This window comes from Drosophila obscura, unplaced genomic scaffold, assembly GCF_018151105.1.
Source record: "Drosophila obscura isolate BZ-5 IFL unplaced genomic scaffold, ASM1815110v1 contig_198, whole genome shotgun sequence".
Taxonomy (NCBI): domain Eukaryota; kingdom Metazoa; phylum Arthropoda; class Insecta; order Diptera; family Drosophilidae; genus Drosophila; species Drosophila obscura.
The window spans coordinates 516,323-536,613 of NW_024542787.1; the positions used below are offsets into that span (position 1 = coordinate 516,323).

The 20,291-nt window shown below is 44.4% G+C and overlaps 2 protein-coding genes across 5 annotated transcripts in view; one reads left to right on the top strand and one right to left on the bottom strand.

Annotated features, from left to right (window-relative positions):
• Positions 1-20,291, bottom strand: part of LOC111076699 (leucyl-cystinyl aminopeptidase) — a 227,761-nt gene that overhangs the window by 89,761 nt on the left and 117,709 nt on the right. The window lies entirely within an intron of this gene.
• Positions 6,482-8,665, top strand: LOC111076705. Of its 2 annotated transcripts, none has more exons than XM_022370600.2 (2): positions 6,482-7,497; positions 7,561-8,665. In XM_022370600.2, exons 1-2 carry the CDS (start codon positions 6,936-6,938, stop codon positions 7,797-7,799), a joined length of 801 nt encoding a protein of 266 aa, XP_022226292.2. In that variant the 5' UTR covers positions 6,482-6,935; the 3' UTR covers positions 7,800-8,665. The 2 variants fall into 2 exon arrangements, with proteins under 2 accessions (XP_022226292.2, XP_022226294.2); XM_022370602.2 differs by having other exon boundaries at positions 6,482-7,314; positions 7,385-8,665.

Below are 20,291 nucleotides of genomic sequence, written 5' to 3' on the forward strand. Positions count from 1 at the left end.
CTAGATCTGTTCAACAAATTGGAGTCGAATTTTTATGTCGCTCACGACCGATTGGAGGAGCAGGATTTTCATGCTATTACTAGCGACTTGCCTGGGCAGTTCGGTACTGCCTTACTAAAAGTGAAAACACTTCTGCAGCGTGAGTCCACTGCGTGGATACAGGCGATGGCATGTAATGAAGCAGCGTATGGTGCTTTGATTGGCAGGTACGGCAGGGATCTGATCGGCAGTCTCGCATCTGATGGCCCTTATGCAAGCAGTTAATGCAAAGTGACAGTCGCTTGGCCTCTTTATGCCGCGCTCTAGGAGACATCTTCTCAAAGCGCTTGCATTGCGAAATCAAATGGTCTTGGGCACGGCATAGCTCACAATAACCTAAGCTCGCCGATGCAAGAAATGATTTTTTAAGGTACGTACTCACGGTCTTTACTGGCTTGCTAACCTGACCAGAATTCCCATGCAGGGCGACATTTTCCAGGGTACGACATCTTTTGTCCAGAAAGGCAGACAATTTCTCCCTAGAGGGATAATCTTGATTCTACGAGCCTTCTTCCCATTTCGATTGAGTCGCCCTGTCCAACTTCTGCACGACTGCGTGAACGATTACGCAATCGGCGATCTCCTCCTTTTTTGCCAGCGCCTCCAGCGCGGGAAGATATGCGGTGACGGAGTCCGTAAACGCCCGCAGCTTGCCAACCGATGAATCCGCTCGCTCCAGCCCAAGTACCTCTCTTATGCGTGCCTGTAGGCACGTTTTTTAAGTATATATAATGAAGTCGTATAGTTGGCCTGGTTTATATCCAACGAACTAATGGTGTCCAACGCCGCGCCGCTCAAACATGATCGCAAATGTTGCAACTTCGCGATACTAGGCAGATCAGCTTCACTATCAATCACAGCAGTGAACATTGAATAGAAGCTTGACCACTCGGTATAGGATCCGTTGAACTTGGGCAGCTGCAGCTGCGGCAAATGGACCCGTGGACTAATCTGCCATTGTAACCCCAGCATTGCCCAACCTGGATCGATGGTCGCAGTTTCGCCCAGCGCTCCCCAGTCCTCGCATATCTCGTCTGATGTAGTGCTTCTAGCAGCAGCTGGTGTGCTCATCAAGGATCTGGCTGTCACGTTTTTAACATGTCGAGCTCTCTTGGATTCTGGTTCCCAAGCTAATTTCGTCCCTTCTCGGTTTGTGGAGCAGCTTAAACTTCGCAAAATGAAATCGTTGGCTGCAGTTTCAAGCATTGGAGACGTCAGCTTTTCCACAGAAGGTTACTCAGTCGATCTCGTCCTAAAATCTCGCATCTCGGAGTACTCAACGACCATGAGGGCCGTTGTCGCTCCGCGGATAACAGACCAGCAGCCTAACCATTCGTTCAACATTGCATCTTGGAGCGTACCGCCGAATTCGGTTTTCGTACCACAGCGAATTGATTTGCTCATCGGAGCAGATCTATTTTTTGAATTGCTGTGCGTTGGCCAAATCCATTTAGCTTCGGGATTGCTATTGCTGCAAAAAACACTCCTTGTATGGGTTTTCTCAGGAGGCTGCAATCGATGCAATCATTCGTTGCATCGCAAAGAGCAACGCCTGCGCCAACCCCAGTTGTCCAGTAAGATGAGTTGATTCGTCAGTTCTGGGAAGTAGAACATGCCTTCGAGCCAATCTCAAGGATGTCCGCAGAAGAGCGAGATGTAGGTCTGTTAGGCGATTCGTATTTGCAAGCCAAGAGGCGATTTGAGAATCTTGAGCGCAAGTTTAGTCGAAATCCAAAGGTAAAGGAGCAATACGCAGCATTCATTAAGGAATATTTGGACCTCAAGCATATGTTTTCCGTGCCTAGCTCGCAAGTACATGAGTGTAAATACTTCTTGCCGCACCATTGCGTATTGAAAGAGGAGAGTTCGTCCACAAAGTTAAGGGTCGTGTTCGCTGGCTCAGCAGTGACGTCGTCTAGATTCTCGTTAAATGAGCTCCTAATGTCAGGGCCCACAATTCAGGCTAAGCTCTTCACCACTCTAGTGCGTTTTCGTACATTTCCGATTGGAATTACCGGAGACATTTGTAAGATGTACCGATGTGTGCGCGTGGCAAAACCATATTCTCTGTTACAGTTTATCTTGTGGCGTGATTCATCCAATGACATCCAAGTTTTTAAGCTGGACACGGTCACGCATGGCACCAAGCCTGCTTCATATTTGGCCATTCGTGCAATGCAGCAACTCGCCATGGATGAGTCTTCGTCGTATCCATTGGGCTCGAAAGTCGTTTTGCGGGACTTCTATGTTGATGACGGGATATCAGGAGGCGATGCCGTTGTAGAAGAACGGAAGGTCATGCATCAAACAACACAACTAATTGGTCGTTTGAGAAAGTGGTGCTCGAGCTCTGTAGAAGTGCTTCAGGATGTCCCAGAGGCCGACAAGGAAAGCCTTCTTAAGTTTGACGACGGGAGCGATATTACAAAGACTCTGGGGCTTGTATGGGATCCACGCAGGGACAAGTTCTTATTCACCTTTGCACACAACATCAGTTTTGGCCGACACACAAAACGGACCGCGCTGTCAGTAATCGCACGGTGTTGCGATCCTTTCGCTTTAATCGGACCAACGTTGACAAGGGCGAAGATAATTCTTCAAAAGATGTGGAGAAGCAAGTTGGACTGGGACGAGAGCTTGTCACAGGCTTTAGAGAGTGAATGGACCCAATTATGCCAGGATGTTCCCGAAGTTGACCGTGCTGAGTTTCTTCGCTACGTTCTGCAAGGTGGAGCCAGGTTCGAAGTGCACGCACTTTGTGATGCCAGTCTCGCTGCCTTTGGAACGTGCGTTTATACGCGATCGGCTACATCACTTGGAGTTCTGACACATCTACTTTATTCGAAATCTCGGCTGGCACCTGAACACAATCGGCATTCACAAGTTAGAGCTCTGTGGTGCCGCGCTTCTTGCGCACTTGGTTAGCGAGGTCTTGATGATAGAAGCGCTCAATTGCAAAGTCTTTTGTTGGACAGACTCCTCTGTGGTGCTTTCGTGGCTGAAGGAAGAGTCTTCGAAATTCAACGCGTTCGTTGCCAACAGGGTCGAAGGATCATCCGTTGAAGTTTGCCGTCGTTGACCACTTTCACCGGAAGCATCACAATGCAGGCCCGCAGACGCTGCTCGGCTTGATTCGGTTGCAGAATTGGCCGATAGGCGGAATAAAGACGGTTTCTCGCGCATTGCGGAAATGCATCATCTGCAGTAAATATCGGCCTCGTCTCATGAAACACATAATGGCAGATTTGCCAAAGGATCGAGTGGAGAAGTCGCCGGCATTCACTGTGACCGGGATTGACTACTGTGGACCCTTCTACTACAAGACCGATGTACGCAACAAGGCCCCACAGAAGTGTTACATATCGATATTTATTTGCTTCGCTACCAAGGCAGTATGGCTAGAGAGCTTCGTTCCTGGCCGCTCTTAAACGTTTTACGGCCACAAGAGGAATTCCAAGATGCATTTGGTCGGACAATGCGACCAACTTTGTTGGCGCAAGGAATAAGCTTGAGGAACTGAGCCTGTTCTTGAGCCAGAAGCACATCGACGACGTTCATGCGCACTGCCTGAACAGTGGCTTCGATTGGCGTTTCATCCCACCTCGATCCCCGCACTTTGCCGGGCTTTGGGAGGCTGCAGTCAAAATGACTTAGCGGCGCCTGTACCATTCAGTCGGAACGTGCATCCTTGGGTTCGAGAACTTCGGACCTTGGTATGCCAAATACAGGGAATAATCAATTCTCGCCCTAGCGTAATCATAGTTGCTGTTCTTCGTACTTCGACTGGTAATACACGACGAGCTGTTACCAAGCTCTGCGTCCTTCCCGTTGGTGCTGATGCGGAAGTCCCTAGTTCGAAGCAGCCGCTGGCAACAAGCTCTTTGCACTAGCTGTCCCTCTTACATCGAATGCACGCCCGCTCTTACCATCAAACGCTCGCTCACTGATCGTAGATCAAGCCCGAGCGTTGAGCGGGCTGAGTGAGTTGCATTGCTGTTGAGAGCGTAGGAGTCAAAACCGTGAGAGCAAATGGAACGGACTAATATAGTCCAACGACCCTTGAAAATTAGTTATATGTTCAGTAACCCTTCGCCATAAAACACAAGGATTGAATTTGTCGCTTGTCGAGAATAAAGCCAACATTGTTAAGTTTAAACGATTTCGCGTTCTGACTTTATTTTTTTGGAAATTATTCAAGCAGTCGGAAAAGCCCGACAGCTCACAAAACTGATTAATGACGATATTTGTGGTATCAATATACAATGGAATTCACCGAATTATCCAACTCATTTAGCAAACAAATTTAATTTTTTATTTTCTTGCTTACAATTTGTTGTACAGTTCGGTAGCAACCACTAAACATTTTCTTAAATAAAATAAATAAAACTTAAATATTATTGTAAGTGCTTTTATCCATTACGCTTAGAATCATTGCCCTCTGTGCTCACTGTTGTGCGCTTCATCCGTTGCATCGCCTATCAACACACGCTCTGGAGAGCATATGTGCAAGCTCTCTTGCTCTCACCCTCTCTGGAGTTAACCTGCATCTGCATCTTCTTGAATTGCTCTCTCGGTGTCTCTGTTTCGTAGGCTTCACCGTTTGTTTTCGTCATTTCGCTGGATCGTCTGTCGCTGCTGCTGTTCGTCGATCGCTCTTCTGCCTGCTCTCTTATATCCCTTTCACTCCCACTTTGCGTTTTTCTTTGAGCACAGTGATTCATCTGCTGTCAAAAATGGCTGTTGTCTGCAGTGCAAAGAAATGCGAATTCGGTGGCAACATAGTCGACGATTCATTCCTTAGCTGCTGGCTATGCGACAATGTCACCCATATAAAATGTGCTGTTGATTGTAATTTTGGAAGGCTACGCGATCTCATCTCAAAACATATGGGTCTTACTGACGTGTTTGGCCTGCCGGGAGATTGAGGCCGAAATGCGCACTTTTATGAGACAGACTCCTACTGGTTTTCGGGACGTCCGGAAGCAATTTATCGTCCCAGAGTGCCAATATTACTGGCCCTGATCGTTCAAAAAACAAAATAACCTTTATATCATTCATTACCAGAAAGTACGCAGTCTGTTAATCAAGTTGTGCCATACGAATAGTGCCTCTTTTGACTTTGACGCTGTTGCTTTAACTTTTCGTTCCAAAGTTATAGAATATGACCGTCCATCTTTTGCTGGTGGGGTTTTTATTTCTGTTAAAACGCATTTTTCATCTGAGTTGTTCCCATTCAACAATATCTATGGCATTGAATTCATTGCAGTCAAAGTTTGTATTGGATCGGTATCGATGTATTTGACTTGCTCTTACATTCTTCCAAAATCAGATGTTGAGGTTTACTCATATCACTTTTCTGCAATTCAGACTATTGCATCTACTTCAGGTTTCAACGATCATATAATTGTCATGGGTGACTTTAACTTACCACTTCTTTGTTGGCCTAGTGATGAGTCTAACCTGTTGCTACCAAATTACCAAAACGATTTTATCGACGTGAAAATTTATTTGCCACCTTCTTCCAATCAACGTTCTCGTCAAATATCTACCACACATCCACTCCGTATCCCTACCATTTACCTCATGCCAACATCATTTTTCTGCCTTTCTTTGACCGTCGTTCGCAACTCGGATTTTTAAAACATCGATCAACATCGACAAACCTTCTCGAGTTCTATTCTGCAATTAACCGAACATTTCAAAGCTCACTGCAAACAGACGTAATTTTCATGGAACTTAGCAAGGCTTTTGACTCCGTAAACCATTCTCTTCTCAACCACAAGCTTTCTTTAATTGGTTACCCCACTAATCTTCTAAGCTGGATCTCGTCATATCTTTCTAGCCGCACACAACGTGTTTTTATACCCGTACTCAAAAAAGAGTTAAGGGGTATATTAGATTTGTGGTAAAAGTCTCGATGAGCGCCTGGATCTCAGAGACTATAAGAGCCAGAGAAACCAAATTTGGTTTCCAGACTCATGTGATATCACACTGCTACAAGTGTATTTCAAAATTTCGCCCCGCCCCCTCCCGCCCCCTCAAAGGACGAAAATCTGTGGCAGGCACAATTTTAAAGATACGATAAAACTAAAAACGCAGTATCGTAGAGAATGGCCATATCTACCAGATTGCCGAATCTAAATCAGATCGGATCATAATTATAGCCAGAATGAAGAAATTAATTTTCTGTTGGTTCCCTCTCCTTCACCAGCGCTGCTGACGCTACTGATTCTCTTTCTCGTTCGCACACTCTGCCACGTTCAGTGCGCGAGCAACCCCTAGCGGAGGAGATGTAGAATCTAAATGGTACATGTAGAATTTACATGTTAGATGTAGAATATACATTGTAGATGTAGAATATACATTGTAGATGTATATGTAGATAACAGATGTAGCAAAAAAAATGTTTAATTTAAAATCCAAAAATGTATATACTGACTGTATACACTCAATCAGAATAGACGTGCAAGTTACACGCTCCGTCAACAAGTGCTTTTTTCGGTGAAACCTGCAAACAACAACACATCAGCTGCTGGTCAATACAAATATAAGGTGCTTACCAACATCAGAGCACTGTCAGCGGATCACCACCGGCTGGCCCGTGGGCTTATTATTGTTTTTAAAAAAAAACTGGTCATCGAGTAACTCGAAAGTAGCTCAAACTTGGCAAAGGAAGGCACGGAAAAAGCGGGAAACGAAATTTTTCACTTAATACTGAGTGGGAAACGTGAGTACGAACGTAAACAACGAAAACAACAGCGCTAGAGGTGACATTACACAGCTGTTAGCGATCGATCTGCCACGCATATTGCAAAAGCTCGCGCTAGAGGGCGCCCACCAATAGTGCACCAACATTCTGTATAGCCTCGCCTCTGTTAAAGCACATAATCAAAACAATGCAGCCTGTCTCAAAACGTCTGCGTGAAAATACTGGAACAAATCTGAAGGGACCGCGTACATCAGAAACGCCTGCCCCGGAATTGGTTCATCTTTTGAACCAACGATTTGAGGAGCAAGTCAGTCTCATTTCAACAAAGATGAATGAGGCAGAAGAGCAGCTGTTAAGTTTGCTAACAGGCAAGCTTAATAGTATGGCTGGTGAGATCCAGAATCTCACACAGAGAGTCCAGTTTCTAGAAAGTAGGCTGGGTGAGACTCAAAACCTTACAAAAAAGGTAGAGGATCTGGAAGCCCAGCTTTTGTTAAAACTAGATGCACAGGCTAAGGCCAATGTCGCATGCGACCTGAGGATCCATGGAGTTCCGTACGTCGAAGGTGAAAAGCTGAAACATATCTTCAACAACTTGTGCCTCAGCCTAAATCACACGCCTGCGCCTGCTATTAGGGATATCTATCGTATGAGGCCGAACAAAAATCTTTCCCACTCCATCGTTGACCCCATCATCATTGTCAAGCTGGAACGGGTGCGCGACAAAGCGGCATTACTGCGCAACATCGGTATGTACAGGCGGGAAACCAAGCAGCCCCTAACTCTGCAGTTACTCGGCCTAAACTCACCAGCCCCAGTATATGTCAACGAGCAGCTTACCAGGGAAAACTACCAGATTTTTAGAGAAGCTCTGAAAATGAAGAAGCATCGGAAGCTGCAATCCGTGTTTACGCACAGGGGTATGGTTCACGTCAAAGTGACCCAAGAAAGTGAGATCTGGGAAGTTCTCAAAATTGAGGATCTGAGGGAGATGCAAGCTGCTACTGAGAGCCCTGCAGCTGGAGACGAGAATAGCTCGTTTCGTCAATAATATAACCATAGGCAAATTTTTCATGTTAGCTATAAGTATTACCCATCTAACCACCTTCCTGTATTTTATTTTTAAGTGGGCCCTTAACTGTACTTACTGTAATGAAATTTTTCGTTGTGTTAAAACACACTTGATATGGACGGTTCATTAGAACTAACAAATGTGAATACATCTCAGGTCCTCAGAATTCTGGTGAAGCAAAAATCGGGTCTGCAAATCTGCCATATCAATGCACAAAGCCTGACAAAAAAAATTGACGAATTCAGACATATGTTTATCGACTCTGGTGTGGATGTTATATGTGTTTCCGAGACTTGGTTTGTCCCCGACTTAAGTGACTCGTTAATTGAATGTAGAGGATACAATGTATTTCGTTCTGATCGTGTAGGGCATGCCGGGGGCGTTGCAATATACATAAATAACAAGATATCCGCAAAAATCCTCTGTAAGCAAGGACCAGATAGTGCCATAGAATACTTATTTCTAACGATCACCATCAATAGAAGAAAGATGCTTCTTGGTTGCATATATCGACCAAATCGAAACATTGACTACTCAGACCTGACATCACTTATTACTGACATTTCCTTGACTTATACAGACGTAATCCTAGCAGGTGACTTTAATTGTGGTATTCTTAGAGAATCCTCATTAGCAGATAGCATGTTGAGCCTTGACTTAAATATAGTGAACCACCAGCTCCCCACACACTTTACAAAAACAAGAAACACACTACTAGACCTATTCTTTGTCGACAGTACTGACAAAATTCTACTATATGACCAACTCACAGCACCAGGGTATTCAAAACATGACCTTATTTTCTTGACCTACGATTTTAATCCTGACTACGATAATTATGACACCTTTTACACAGACTTCAAGAACATTGACCTTGAAAAACTACACACTGACATTAGCATCCTTGACTGGACGTCAATACATCATATGTTGTCTGTAAATTCTCAGCTTGCGCAACTTCAATCAAACATTGATTATCTTTTCTGTGAACATGTACCTATTAAGAGAAAGACAGTCAAACGAACAGATAACTCATGGTTCAACCCGGACATAAAGCTAGGTATCATCAAACGAAATGAGGCTTTTAAAAAATTTAAAAGATATAAGACTGAAAGCCACTTTAATATGTACAAATCATTAAGATCAAACGTAACTAAACTAATATACTCTGCTAAGACCTCCTTCTACTCGTCAAAGTTTAACAACGCTCTGTGTAGCAAGCAGAAATGGCAAGTGATTAAAAGTATAGGAATTGGCAAAAAAACAAGAAACTCACTAGTTGACATGGACGTAAATGAAGTTAACAAAAAATTTTTGCAATTAGTTGTACCGGACCCAACACCAACCCTGAACTTGACATCAGCGCCCTATAATTATACTGTTCCTAGCTTTAGTTTCTGTTGTGTTAGTCCTTGTGATGTTCTAGAATCCATTCATAAGATTAAATCAAATGCTACTGGCCTAGACGATATGAACCCGAAATTTTTGAGAATAATACTCCCTAGAATCATCATGCACGTTACTCACATTTTCAACACAGCCATTACCACATCAACGTTCCCGGAACAGTGGAAGGAGGCTAAAATAATCCCTATCCCAAAAGCAAACTCTGCAGAATATAGGCCAATATCCATACTCCCGACCCTGTCAAAAGCGTTCGAGACCTTGGTAGCTAAACAAATAAATTCATTCCTTACAGAGCACACATTACTAAACAACAATCAATCTGGATTCAGAACAAATAGGAGTTGCACAACTGCAATGATAAAAATTGTAGAGGATATCCGTGAAAGAATAGACGACGGAAAAGTAACGTTCCTAACTCTTCTTGACTACACTAAAGCTTTTGACTCAGTTGACCATCGCATCCTCATCGCAAAGCTTCGCGAATCCTACAACTTCTCTGACTCTGCAGTACGGTTGCTATCATCCTATCTGCTAAATAGGAGCCAGGCTGTTGTTGCTGAAGGGAAAATGTCGTCCTTTGCCTATGTTAAGTGTGGTGTCCCACAGGGATCAATACTTGGCCCGATATTGTTCTCCATTTATATAAATGATTTGCCAATAGTATTGTCCGACTGTAAAGTGCACATGTACGCCGATGACGTCCAATTATATGTTAGTCGACCGTTAAATCGAATAGATGAGTGTATAAATGTTACCAATAGAGAGCTTGAGAAAATTAGTGCGTGGGCAACCAAAAATCGTCTATGCCTCAATCCAACAAAGTCAAAATGCTTGATTATATACAAAAACAAGAAAAAAATAAATGAAACTATATTGAGACGTGTAGAAATATCAAACACTCCCATTAGCTACATAGAGAAGACAACTAATTTAGGCTTTATAATAAATAGTACTCTGTCGTGGGATGATCATGTGAGCAAAGCAGTTGGAAAAACATATGGGATCTTAAGGGCACTTATTATTACCAAGCAATTTATACCAGTTAGCATCCGGATGCAGATAGCAAAAGCATACCTAGTACCTGTACTCACTTATGGGATTGAGGCATTTGGAAACTGTGGCTACGAAAACAGGCAAAAGTTGAGCGTTTGCTTTAATAATATAGCTAGATACATATTTAGATTAAGGCGCAGCGACAGAATCTCTGCATTCTCATATAAAATTTTCGACATGACTCTTTTCAAATGGATTGACTATAAGATGCTTACGTTCCTACATAAAATAATCCTCACCAGACAACCCCAATATCTGTATGAAAAATTAAGATTTACCAATTCCGCAAGAACGAACAATATTATCACCATACGATATAGAACACTAAACTCTGAGAGACATTTCTTTGTGAATGTTATTCGCATATGGAATCATCTTCCACATCACATGAAAACAATACGAAACATTTCACAATTCAAAACACAGTTAGGTGCCCACCTTACACTATACTAAGATTTAAAAATCAAATTCAATTTAAAATAAAATAACACGAACATAAGCATAAGAAAACAAATCAATATATGTAACCACTTATTAGTATGTCATATTAAAAGATTAATTTAGATCTAAGTTTAATCCCAAACTAATGTGACACCTAGTGACTAGTGCTCTAATTATAAGCCCCTTGCTTGTAGCACTAGGAAATACAATAAACAAACAATACAATACAATACAGTACGGGTATAAGTAAAGTCGCGTGTTGTCGAATGTTGATAATGGTACATCAGGAGTGCCACAAGGTAGCCATTTAGGTCCACTTCTGTTTATTTTATTTGTATGACAAATATGACAGCTAAGACATAGTCTTCTACATTAATGTACGCTGAAAATGTTCAAATCTATCCCTCCTACTCTGATTGGTACCTGCACAAACGCCTTCAACTCGACCTAAACGAGTTACACGTTTGAGGTTAAAAAAATCTAATTTTTCGGAACATTTCTAAATGCAAACTTATGACTTTTACCGTCGCGCTACACATTTTGTTTCGTACGCTCTAGGAAACTATACCCTCTAACGAATTCCCAATTCAACCTTGGAGTTCTTTTCGGTCATAGACTGTGTTTTAATTGCCATATAGCTGCAACTGTAAATAAAGCTAAGGGTGTTCTAGCATTTATAAAGCGTTGGTCCAAGGAGTTTGACGACCCGTATGTCACCAAAACACTGTACGTCTCCTTGGTTCGTCCGATTCTAGAATATTGTTCTTGTGTGTGGAGTCCACAATACAAGGAGCAACAGTTCATTCTCGAATAGGTCCAAAAATAAATTTTAAATTTTGCCATGCGTAATTTTAGCTGGGACTCGGATAGAATCTTGCCACCTTACCCTTCTGTAGGTATAATTACGCTCAACACGACCCTTTTCGAATTTTATGCTTTAATTATAATAATCTTTATCATACCCTATACCCTGAATTATCCCTTAAAATTATAGCCAGTGTCGGTGGTCCCACGGAGTTGCCTGCCCACGGCCGATATACCCCCAGAGAAGCAGGTTTCTCGTAAGCCCGTTTTATTCTAGATAAGAAAAGATTGCTACATAACCTCTTAGATATTCTTACCGCAGTATTTCCTCCTGCTCTAACCACGCGACAATATAAAAGTGCAGCTTAAAATATGGCGGCAATTCATCGTGGCCGAAAAATATGCCCGTTCATTCCAGGGCCCAAAATCCATACATTTCAATATACTAGATGTACTAAAAATACTTATCGCTACAAATTATCGTCTTGCGACATCCCCGACCCCGTGAAGAACCGCTTCACTGAAATCCAAAACCGCCAGTTTGGAGACGGGACGCATCCTAACCATGGATAGACCGCAGTCGTTCCCGCGCACACTAGTGGGTCTAATGACTCCATCAACTCCTTTGTATACCTCCTCCACGATGCCCTTACACCACTCCCTTCGCAGCGTAGCATCCACATTTTGGTGCTTCATCTTGGCGTGGAAATGATGCACAACAATCTCCGTGAGACTGTGCCTGTGTGAAAGAATTATCGGCCTCCTCGCACTGTACGGCATGCAAAAAATCAACTCTGCCATAGGCTCGCAGAACTCACAGATCATCTATGTAGGGTGACAGTCCTTGAGTGTCGCTCCAGCCGGCAACCATCTTGCCGTCTTCTGCCGACCGCATCTCGTTTGGAAACGCTTCACGTTGTGCCTGTCTGACCAACAGGTTCTCACACTCTGATGCAGTAAGGCCGTACTTCTCGAGCGCGCTTCTTTGTCCACGGCACCAGAGCGTGAACCTTAAGACCCAGGCTGTAGTCCTGAGTAGCCGACTGTAGCTCGAGAATCTCTGAAAGGAAATACAAAAGTCGTTCGCACTAACAAGCGAAAACTCACTTGGCATCTCCTCTTCGTCGCTACCATCCGAATCTGGTTCAGTTCCAGATTAAGGCTTTGGCCAGCTGCCCGCTGGCTGCCTCAAAAATTCTGGTCCGCCTAGCCAACGTGACTTCTGGCTGAGGTCCACGTGGCATTGCGAACGTGTTGCGTCATCCGCCGCATTGTCGGCTGTTGGCACCTATCTCCATTGGGATACCTTCGTCGACTCCAAGATCACCGCCACACGATTGCCGACAAACTGCTTATATCGGCGGTGGGTGCTGCCAATCCATCTTAGCACCTTCTTGGAATGGATGGATGTCACTGATGGCCATACTGTGTTCCTTTTTAACAGTGTCCATCAGCCTAGTTCCAATAACTGCTGCCTGCAGCTCCAGCCGTGGGATTTACATTGCATCTCTATAGCTCGCACGAGTCCATTTCCAAAATAATGGCGAGGGCCTCTGAACTGTCCCACGGTGTCCATTTCCTTGCGCCAATTCACAAAGGCTGTGTATATCTCATCCGGAAGTGGTTCATCCCACTGGATCGTCTGCCTCCAAATCTCTCGTAGCAATAACTTGGATTTTATCATGAGGCAACACAAGAATCCCAGGGGATCGAACGTAGACATGACCAAGCTCAAATACTCCCTCTTGGTAGGAACTCGATCGCCATTCAATACGCTGCTTGGAACTCGATGATACTTCACATTGAACCTGAAGCTGGCTGCTTGCCAACACATTCCCAGAATCTTCTGTTCACGCTCTCGCCTCGTCCTGGTGGACCCAATGCAGCCTCCACAATGGGTGACCTGGATGAAAATTGGCATAGCTCGAATCCAGCGTTCGCATGTATGTCCTTTACTCATGTAGATACGCTGATGGCTTCGCTCTTTGTAGCAAAGCTGTCCACATAGTCATCCACATAATGACAATCGATGATGGCCTTGACTGCTCTTGGATCCGAATGACGAAACTATTCAGCATTTACAGTTTTCACGTAATGCGCAGCGCTTGGCGAGCAGGCTGCTCCAAAGGTCATTACAATCATCTAGTAGATGTCAGGATCCCTTCTGTCATCTCAATCTCTCCACAGAAAGCGTTGGGAGCATCTATCTACGGGTCGGATCAAAACTTGGTGGAACATCTCCACAGACTCCGACGGCACCTTCTCTAAAATGAAAGAACACAGCTGGCAAGGGTTTATAATGTTGCGACCCTTTGGCGAGTGCCGAATGTAGTGATGTTCCACCAACTCTGGCTGCACCGTCGAAAACCAGCCTAATCTTTCCCGGCTTGTTTGGGTTTTCTACTCCAAAGTGAGGCAGATACCATAGCCTGCCACTTTCCACTGCGACCTCATGAGGCTTCAACCGTCGTATCCTTTAGACACGTAATCATTGATGATCCTAGTGTATTCCTGCGCGAACTGCCCGTTGCGCTTCATCTTCTTCTCGATGCTGACCAACCGCTTGTACGCCATGTCATAGCTTTGTGGCAGCACAATGTAGTCATCCTTCCATAATAAACCTGTCTGGTAACGTTGCCCCACTCTCACCGTGGTATCTTCCAATGTCTTCTGCGCCCGCACGTCGTCGCTGCCGGCTACTGGTGGCGCAAGCTTCATACCAAAGTTCGCAACATCAAAATAGTCTTCCACCATTCTCTGAATTGTGTCATCCAATGAAACAGCTAGGAAGCAGGACCTCGGCGTAGTTGATTGTCCACTTGTCGGCCCAAAGACAACCCAGCCCAGCTCGGTTGCGGCCGCATATGGTCCCTGTCTGACAAACCGTCTCGTTCGAAGTGGAAGTCCCAAGTGTCCGTGATCCAGTCCAATGAGCAGTTTCGGCACCACATTGCTGTAGGGCCTCATTGGCAGGCGGGCATCCTTGTGCACGCCCTGGACATCTCGTCGGTGTAGAGTCTGCATCGGCAGGCTCAGGTTCGAAACGGAATACACGTTTCGCAATGCATGGCGAATTGGCTTGCCTGCTGCACTGATTTGCAGACTTACCACGATGGTAGGCTCCCTGGTGGATCTACCGTCAAACCACTGGACATTAAGATATCGACGCTCACCTTGCACGCTCAGCTCCTTCCTGAGTTCGTTTTCGATCATCGTGATAAATGAACCTTCATCCAGGAGTGCGTATGTATCCACCAGTCGACCAGCTCCATACAGCGTTACTGGTAGTATACGGAACAGCAGGCGACCTCGCTCTGCGTCGACACAACTTAAAATCCTCTGTACAGGCCCTTCCGCTGCCTGTGGCCCCCTTCTGCTCTGTACTGGCGCATCCACTGCCTGTGGCGCACCTCTGCGGCGACCTTCTTCGCTGGTCATCCACACCATGCAGCAGACGGTGATGCCTCTTCCGACATCCGTTAAGTTGACACTCACCATGCTTGTTGCAGGAGCTAGTCATGTAACCACATCGTAGGCATGAAAAACATAGTCGATGCCTCCTCACATGCCTTCACCTGTCTAGTGGCGAAGCTCCGTTGAAATAATTATAGTCCTTAACTGCATGTTGTCCTCCACATATTGGACAACATCTGAGTCGAACGTCTTGATGCTCGCCTCGGTCTTGGTCGATGCTTGCATGCAGCAAACGACGCCTTGGTTCTTTCCCTTCGACATCCATGATAGTACATACCACGTTGGCGTACTCCGTCAACCACGAACTAAAATGGACAATGGTTGGAAAGGGTAATATTAAAGCGGCATGCCTTGCCCACTCCGCTCGTTTGCTTGTAGGGAGCTTGGCTACAAGGTCTTTCATTAGGGTTGGGTTCCCCAAATGCTGATCTGCCTTCGCTGACTGCAAAAAGGCAGTGAGATTGCTCACACGGGTTGCGAAGGGTACAATCTTCGCCAGGTTGTGCTCCGAAATAGAAGGCACGTCTTGAATTCCATTTATCTGGCTGCGTATAAGTTGCTCCAGTCGGCCATACCTAAAGCGCAGCTGCTCGATCACAGCGCTGACGTTACTTGGAAGAATCAGGAGCGACTTGACGGTCTCACGAGCTTCATCCTTCAGCGCCTTCATTAAGCGTTGGTTATTCTCCAGATCAGTAAAATTATACGCCTGAGTGGTTTCCGTAAACGCACAAAGAAAGATCGGCCAATCTTCTGGCTGACCTCCAAATACTGGCAGATCGGGAAGCTTGCGTGGCATATAGTTTCCACTGTTTCCATTCGGTGTCGTCCAGGCGTAGGATCCCGCTAGTGAAGTCGGCGTTATGACGTTATGGATCCCTACACCCGGCGGCACAACTCCACGCGCTGTCTCGGCGGTGCTGGTTGCACAAAATTGCGTAAAATAGCTGCTGCTCATAAGCAGGGATGGTCCGCTACATGATGGTGGCTGCATACATGCTGCACTGCTCGCACCGACTCCGTTATATGGGGTCGGATCGCTACTCATCGAAAATAGTGTATCGCTCCAACATGGCGTCAGCAGTGACGCCGCACTACTCACCCCGACATCGCTCGATATTACGGTATCGGTGGCAGTGTTCACGTTGTTTCGGGCTCTTTCCCTTTCTAGCTCCTTCTCCAACGCTGCAATTTTCTCCAAGAGATCTTGGGTTGGAGGTGGCTGGGCCTGTCCTGGTACTGAAACTCCAGCTGCGGCCATAATACTTCCAGGTTGGGAAGCTACTACGGTAACAGCAGTGGTCGGGTTAGGAATCAACGGCGCCGATGTTACTTTCGGCTTTGGCAGCTTCTTTCCTGCACCACTACTTCCAGGTTGGAAAGCCGCGCTCATTGTTGTTGGAGTCGCTTGCTCCTCGTTCAACCGGTTACTTCGTCTGGGAGAATGTTGCATCCTTTTATTCTGCCCAGTACTCCAGCTAATCGGCGCTGCCTGCGTCTACTCTCTACCGTCCAATCTACGCTGTCCGCGTATCTGGCAACTCTCTTACTTGAGGTGGCTGATTGCCTGTACTCAAGCGCAAGTTGCCTTTGCAGTCGACTTGCCTAGGACTGCGAATAAAATATCATGCCGGTGGTCCCACGGAAATGCCTTCAACGGCCGATATACCCCCAGAGACGCAGGTTTTCTCGTAAGCCTGTTTTATTCTAGATAAGAAAAGATGATCACATAACCTCTTAGAAGTCTCACAATATTCTTACGTCAGTATTTCCTCCTGCTCTAACCACGCGACAATATAAAAGTGCAGCTTAAAATATGGCGGCAATTCATCGTGGCCGAAAAATATGCCCGTTCATTCCAGGGCTCAAAATCCATACATTTCAATATACAAGATGTACTAAAAATAACTATCGCTACAAACTATCGTCCCGCGACAGCCATTAAGATATACCTGTACCTACAAGCCTCTAGTTTTTCGTTATTTTTATATCCCCTTTTTTCTTTTTTTCTTTATAATTAATAACAAAATTTCTGTTGTCTATGCAAACCTATTAAAGCCACACAATATACAACCAAATAAATCAAAGCATATTTTGATATTGTTCATACAAAAATACCAAAAAAACCGTTCATCTGTTTGGGTGGAACTGAACCAAAAACACTGTGACACGAGATTTGTATATGGGCATATTCGCCGAATGGTCTACTTTTCGTACAACTAAAACTCGATGATCCCCATCATTTTGCACTAACATATAGCTAACAAAATGCTATTTAAATGCAAACAAAAATCTGGGAAGGTTTTTGTTTTTTATCTTTTTTGTGCATTAAAAGAACGTACGTTCTCGACACGCGATATAGCTATAGATACATACATACATATAGTAACATATCCATAATGCCCTACACCCACACACGCATTACGTATACGTTAAGCACTTGACATATACATAACACGTCCACACCTATACACCCTTAAACCTATGTACTCGTATCTCGTATACTCGTATAAGATAAACATATGAGAAGATACCCCAACACCTGCATTAAAAAATCGTGAGTAGTTCAAGCCGAAATCAACACGAAGTCTCATGCAACCCAAAACTCTGGAATGCAATCGAACGTCGCTGACCAATCCGTTATCAGCTCATTCCCACACTCCATCATATGACTAATTCAGAATCATTCCCACACTCCAAAAGAACAGAGAACTCTTGTAAACTAGTGAGTTCTCAAGATGAAAGCCAACACCAATCGCCAACTGCGGCTGCCTGTTTCATCCAAGCCGACGCATCTCCCAAGCCTCCCACACATAGGCCAACGCATCGCTTATCAGACGCTCTCACCAAAATAACGACTCTCGCAACCAAAGCTTCGACTCTCTCAGCCGAAGCCATAACTGCTCAAATGCGAAGACGAAATATCAGCCGAAGCCGAAAGCTTAAGGAGATAAGCCTTAAGCTTCCCAACAGACGTCTGAGACTTTATAACATTGAGTTGGGAAATTCACTATCATATCCTATGTTCTAATATAAGTTCGGTTAAATAAAAACATCCTTTTTGTTGAGGCAAATCCCTTGCCTTTGTTTAAATGTTAAGACCCTAGCATTTGAAATGTACTTGAATTTATGTTAAGGCGCTTGAAATGTTAAATCTAGTCTCTTATACGAACGAAACTTATGCTAGCAGCGGCAGCGGCCAATTTGGCGCCCCCGGGTGAACTCTGGATTTGAGACTGGATAGAAGTTGGATTGGATCAAACTGGACGTTTCGTTGGATATCTCCATTGGATATCATCCCTCGCTCGTTGTTGTTGCGGTTCCTATGTTCTTCATTGGTGGCCGCTGGACCCTAACATCGCTGCAAGGCCTCTGCTGCTCATTGGTATTCCTGGTTGGTATGATCTTGTTGGAGGGAATGCATCGTTGTTCAAACTACCCTCAACAAGTGCCACAGGTAAAGTGCCCAATATTATATTACGAAAATAATTACGTACTAACGGCCTGTTAAAAAAAAAGAATTGAGCCCGTTATTTATGTGCGTTATATATATATTCAAATTTAATTTTTAGTGAAGTGAATTGCGAGTGATCACTGTACTTGTGGTCAACGACACCGCATAGAGGAATCGGCAATAGTTTCGCGCGCAAGCTCTGAGCGCAGCGCATCACTCCCCCTTTGCCCGTCATCACCACAGATTTTCGTTTCTGCTTTGCGCTAACGGTTCTTGAAAACACTTTCGTTTATGCTGCGCAGCTGCACAGTTCTGTGCTCTCTCTCGTTCTCTCGCTCTCGCAACGGCCAACATAGATTAGCATAATCAGCAGAGCCGAGCCCACAAATTTAATGCTTGTTGCTGCTTTTTCGTTTCGCTCTCTCTATCTCTCGTCGATAAACCGAAGCATAGCCAAACATAGCCATCAGAGCCGAGTGTACAATTTGAGATTGGTAACATAACCGATCACGTACTTGAGTGATTTCTCGCATCATCTGTTCTCATCGTTCGAGCTAACATAACCGATCACGTACTTTAGTGATTTCTCGCATCGTCTGTTCTCATCGTTGAATTTAGCATAGCCTAATAAAATCTGAGTGATTTCTGAGTGACATCTAGTGTTTGATAAAAAATAATTATTTAATAGCTTCATATTGCCTGGAAAACGTCGTGGTGGTTCAAGTTGCATGCTTCTATTATGGAAGAAGACAATTCAGGTAATCTTTTGAGGAAGTTAAACTCAGTAAAAAGAGATATTGACAGAACAGCGAAAGCAATAGAAAGCAAAAAGATCTCGTCTGACCAATTAGAGCTTGAATGTCGTTTAAGTATTTTGGATACATACATATATAGATCGCGCGTTCTCTTTGCAATTGCAAATTGACTATATTGACCCAGAATTAGCATCGCGATCCGATCTTGAAGAGTTGTGCGTCTCAACTAAAGCGTCATTAATGTCTCTTAAAAGGCCAGATAAACTTACTTCGTTGGACGAGTCAGCCCTAAACACAACCATGTCACATACACGGCATCTGCCCAAGATGAAATTGCCCAAGTTTGGTGGGAGCTATTCTGAATTTAAGAATTTCATGGGTTTATTTTCGAGCATTACAGATTGTGACATGTCTTTAAGCAACGTGGAAAAATGCAATCACTTATTGAATTGTTTAGAAAACGAAGCATTAGGTACTTTTCTTATACCTGTGGAATGTTAACTATATTATCCGGCTCGAAAGACGTTGGATTGTCTATCCGTCACACTTCCTTTGATTGTCCATTCCGTTGCGCATTTGCGCGTTTATTTCAGATTTCTTTTACAATTTTCAAACTTAAAAATATATTTCTTTTTCTTCCGCGTGTTCTTCTTCTTCTTTTCTTAAGTCAAGTGATCATACACACCCATCGATATTCAGTTATCGCCATAAACTATCGGTTAAACAATATTCATTATATAAAGTAAAATATCGATTGTGAGACTAAACTAAAATAATAACTTTTTCAACAGGTACCGTCAATGCTTTCCCGGTGACAGATCAAAATTATTAGAAGGCTCTCGAAGCGCTAAAGCAGGTTTATGATAATGAGTGCCTTATCTTGTCTGGACGTTGATATGCAAGGACTGCACCATCAAGTGGCCCATTTACGCGCGGAACCCAGGCAGAAACGCAGCCCTCCTCCCGCCCAACCGACCGAGGGGCGCTGCCGCATGACGCGCGACGCGTGTTACCGAACCGATCGCCAGAATGCAGGAAAGATAGGTGTTAGACTAAAATTCGAGGAAAATTAGAGCTAAACAC

Bases quoted from the DNA above. Each gene is read 5' to 3' on its own strand.
- LOC111076705 (XM_022370600.2), top strand. From the start codon at position 6,936: ATGCAGCCTGTCTCAAAACGTCTGCGTGAAAATACTGGAACAAATCTG. The intron at 7,498-7,560 runs GTATGTACAGGC...TAAACTCACCAG, and splicing joins GGCATTACTGCGCAACATCG to CCCCAGTATATGTCAACGAG.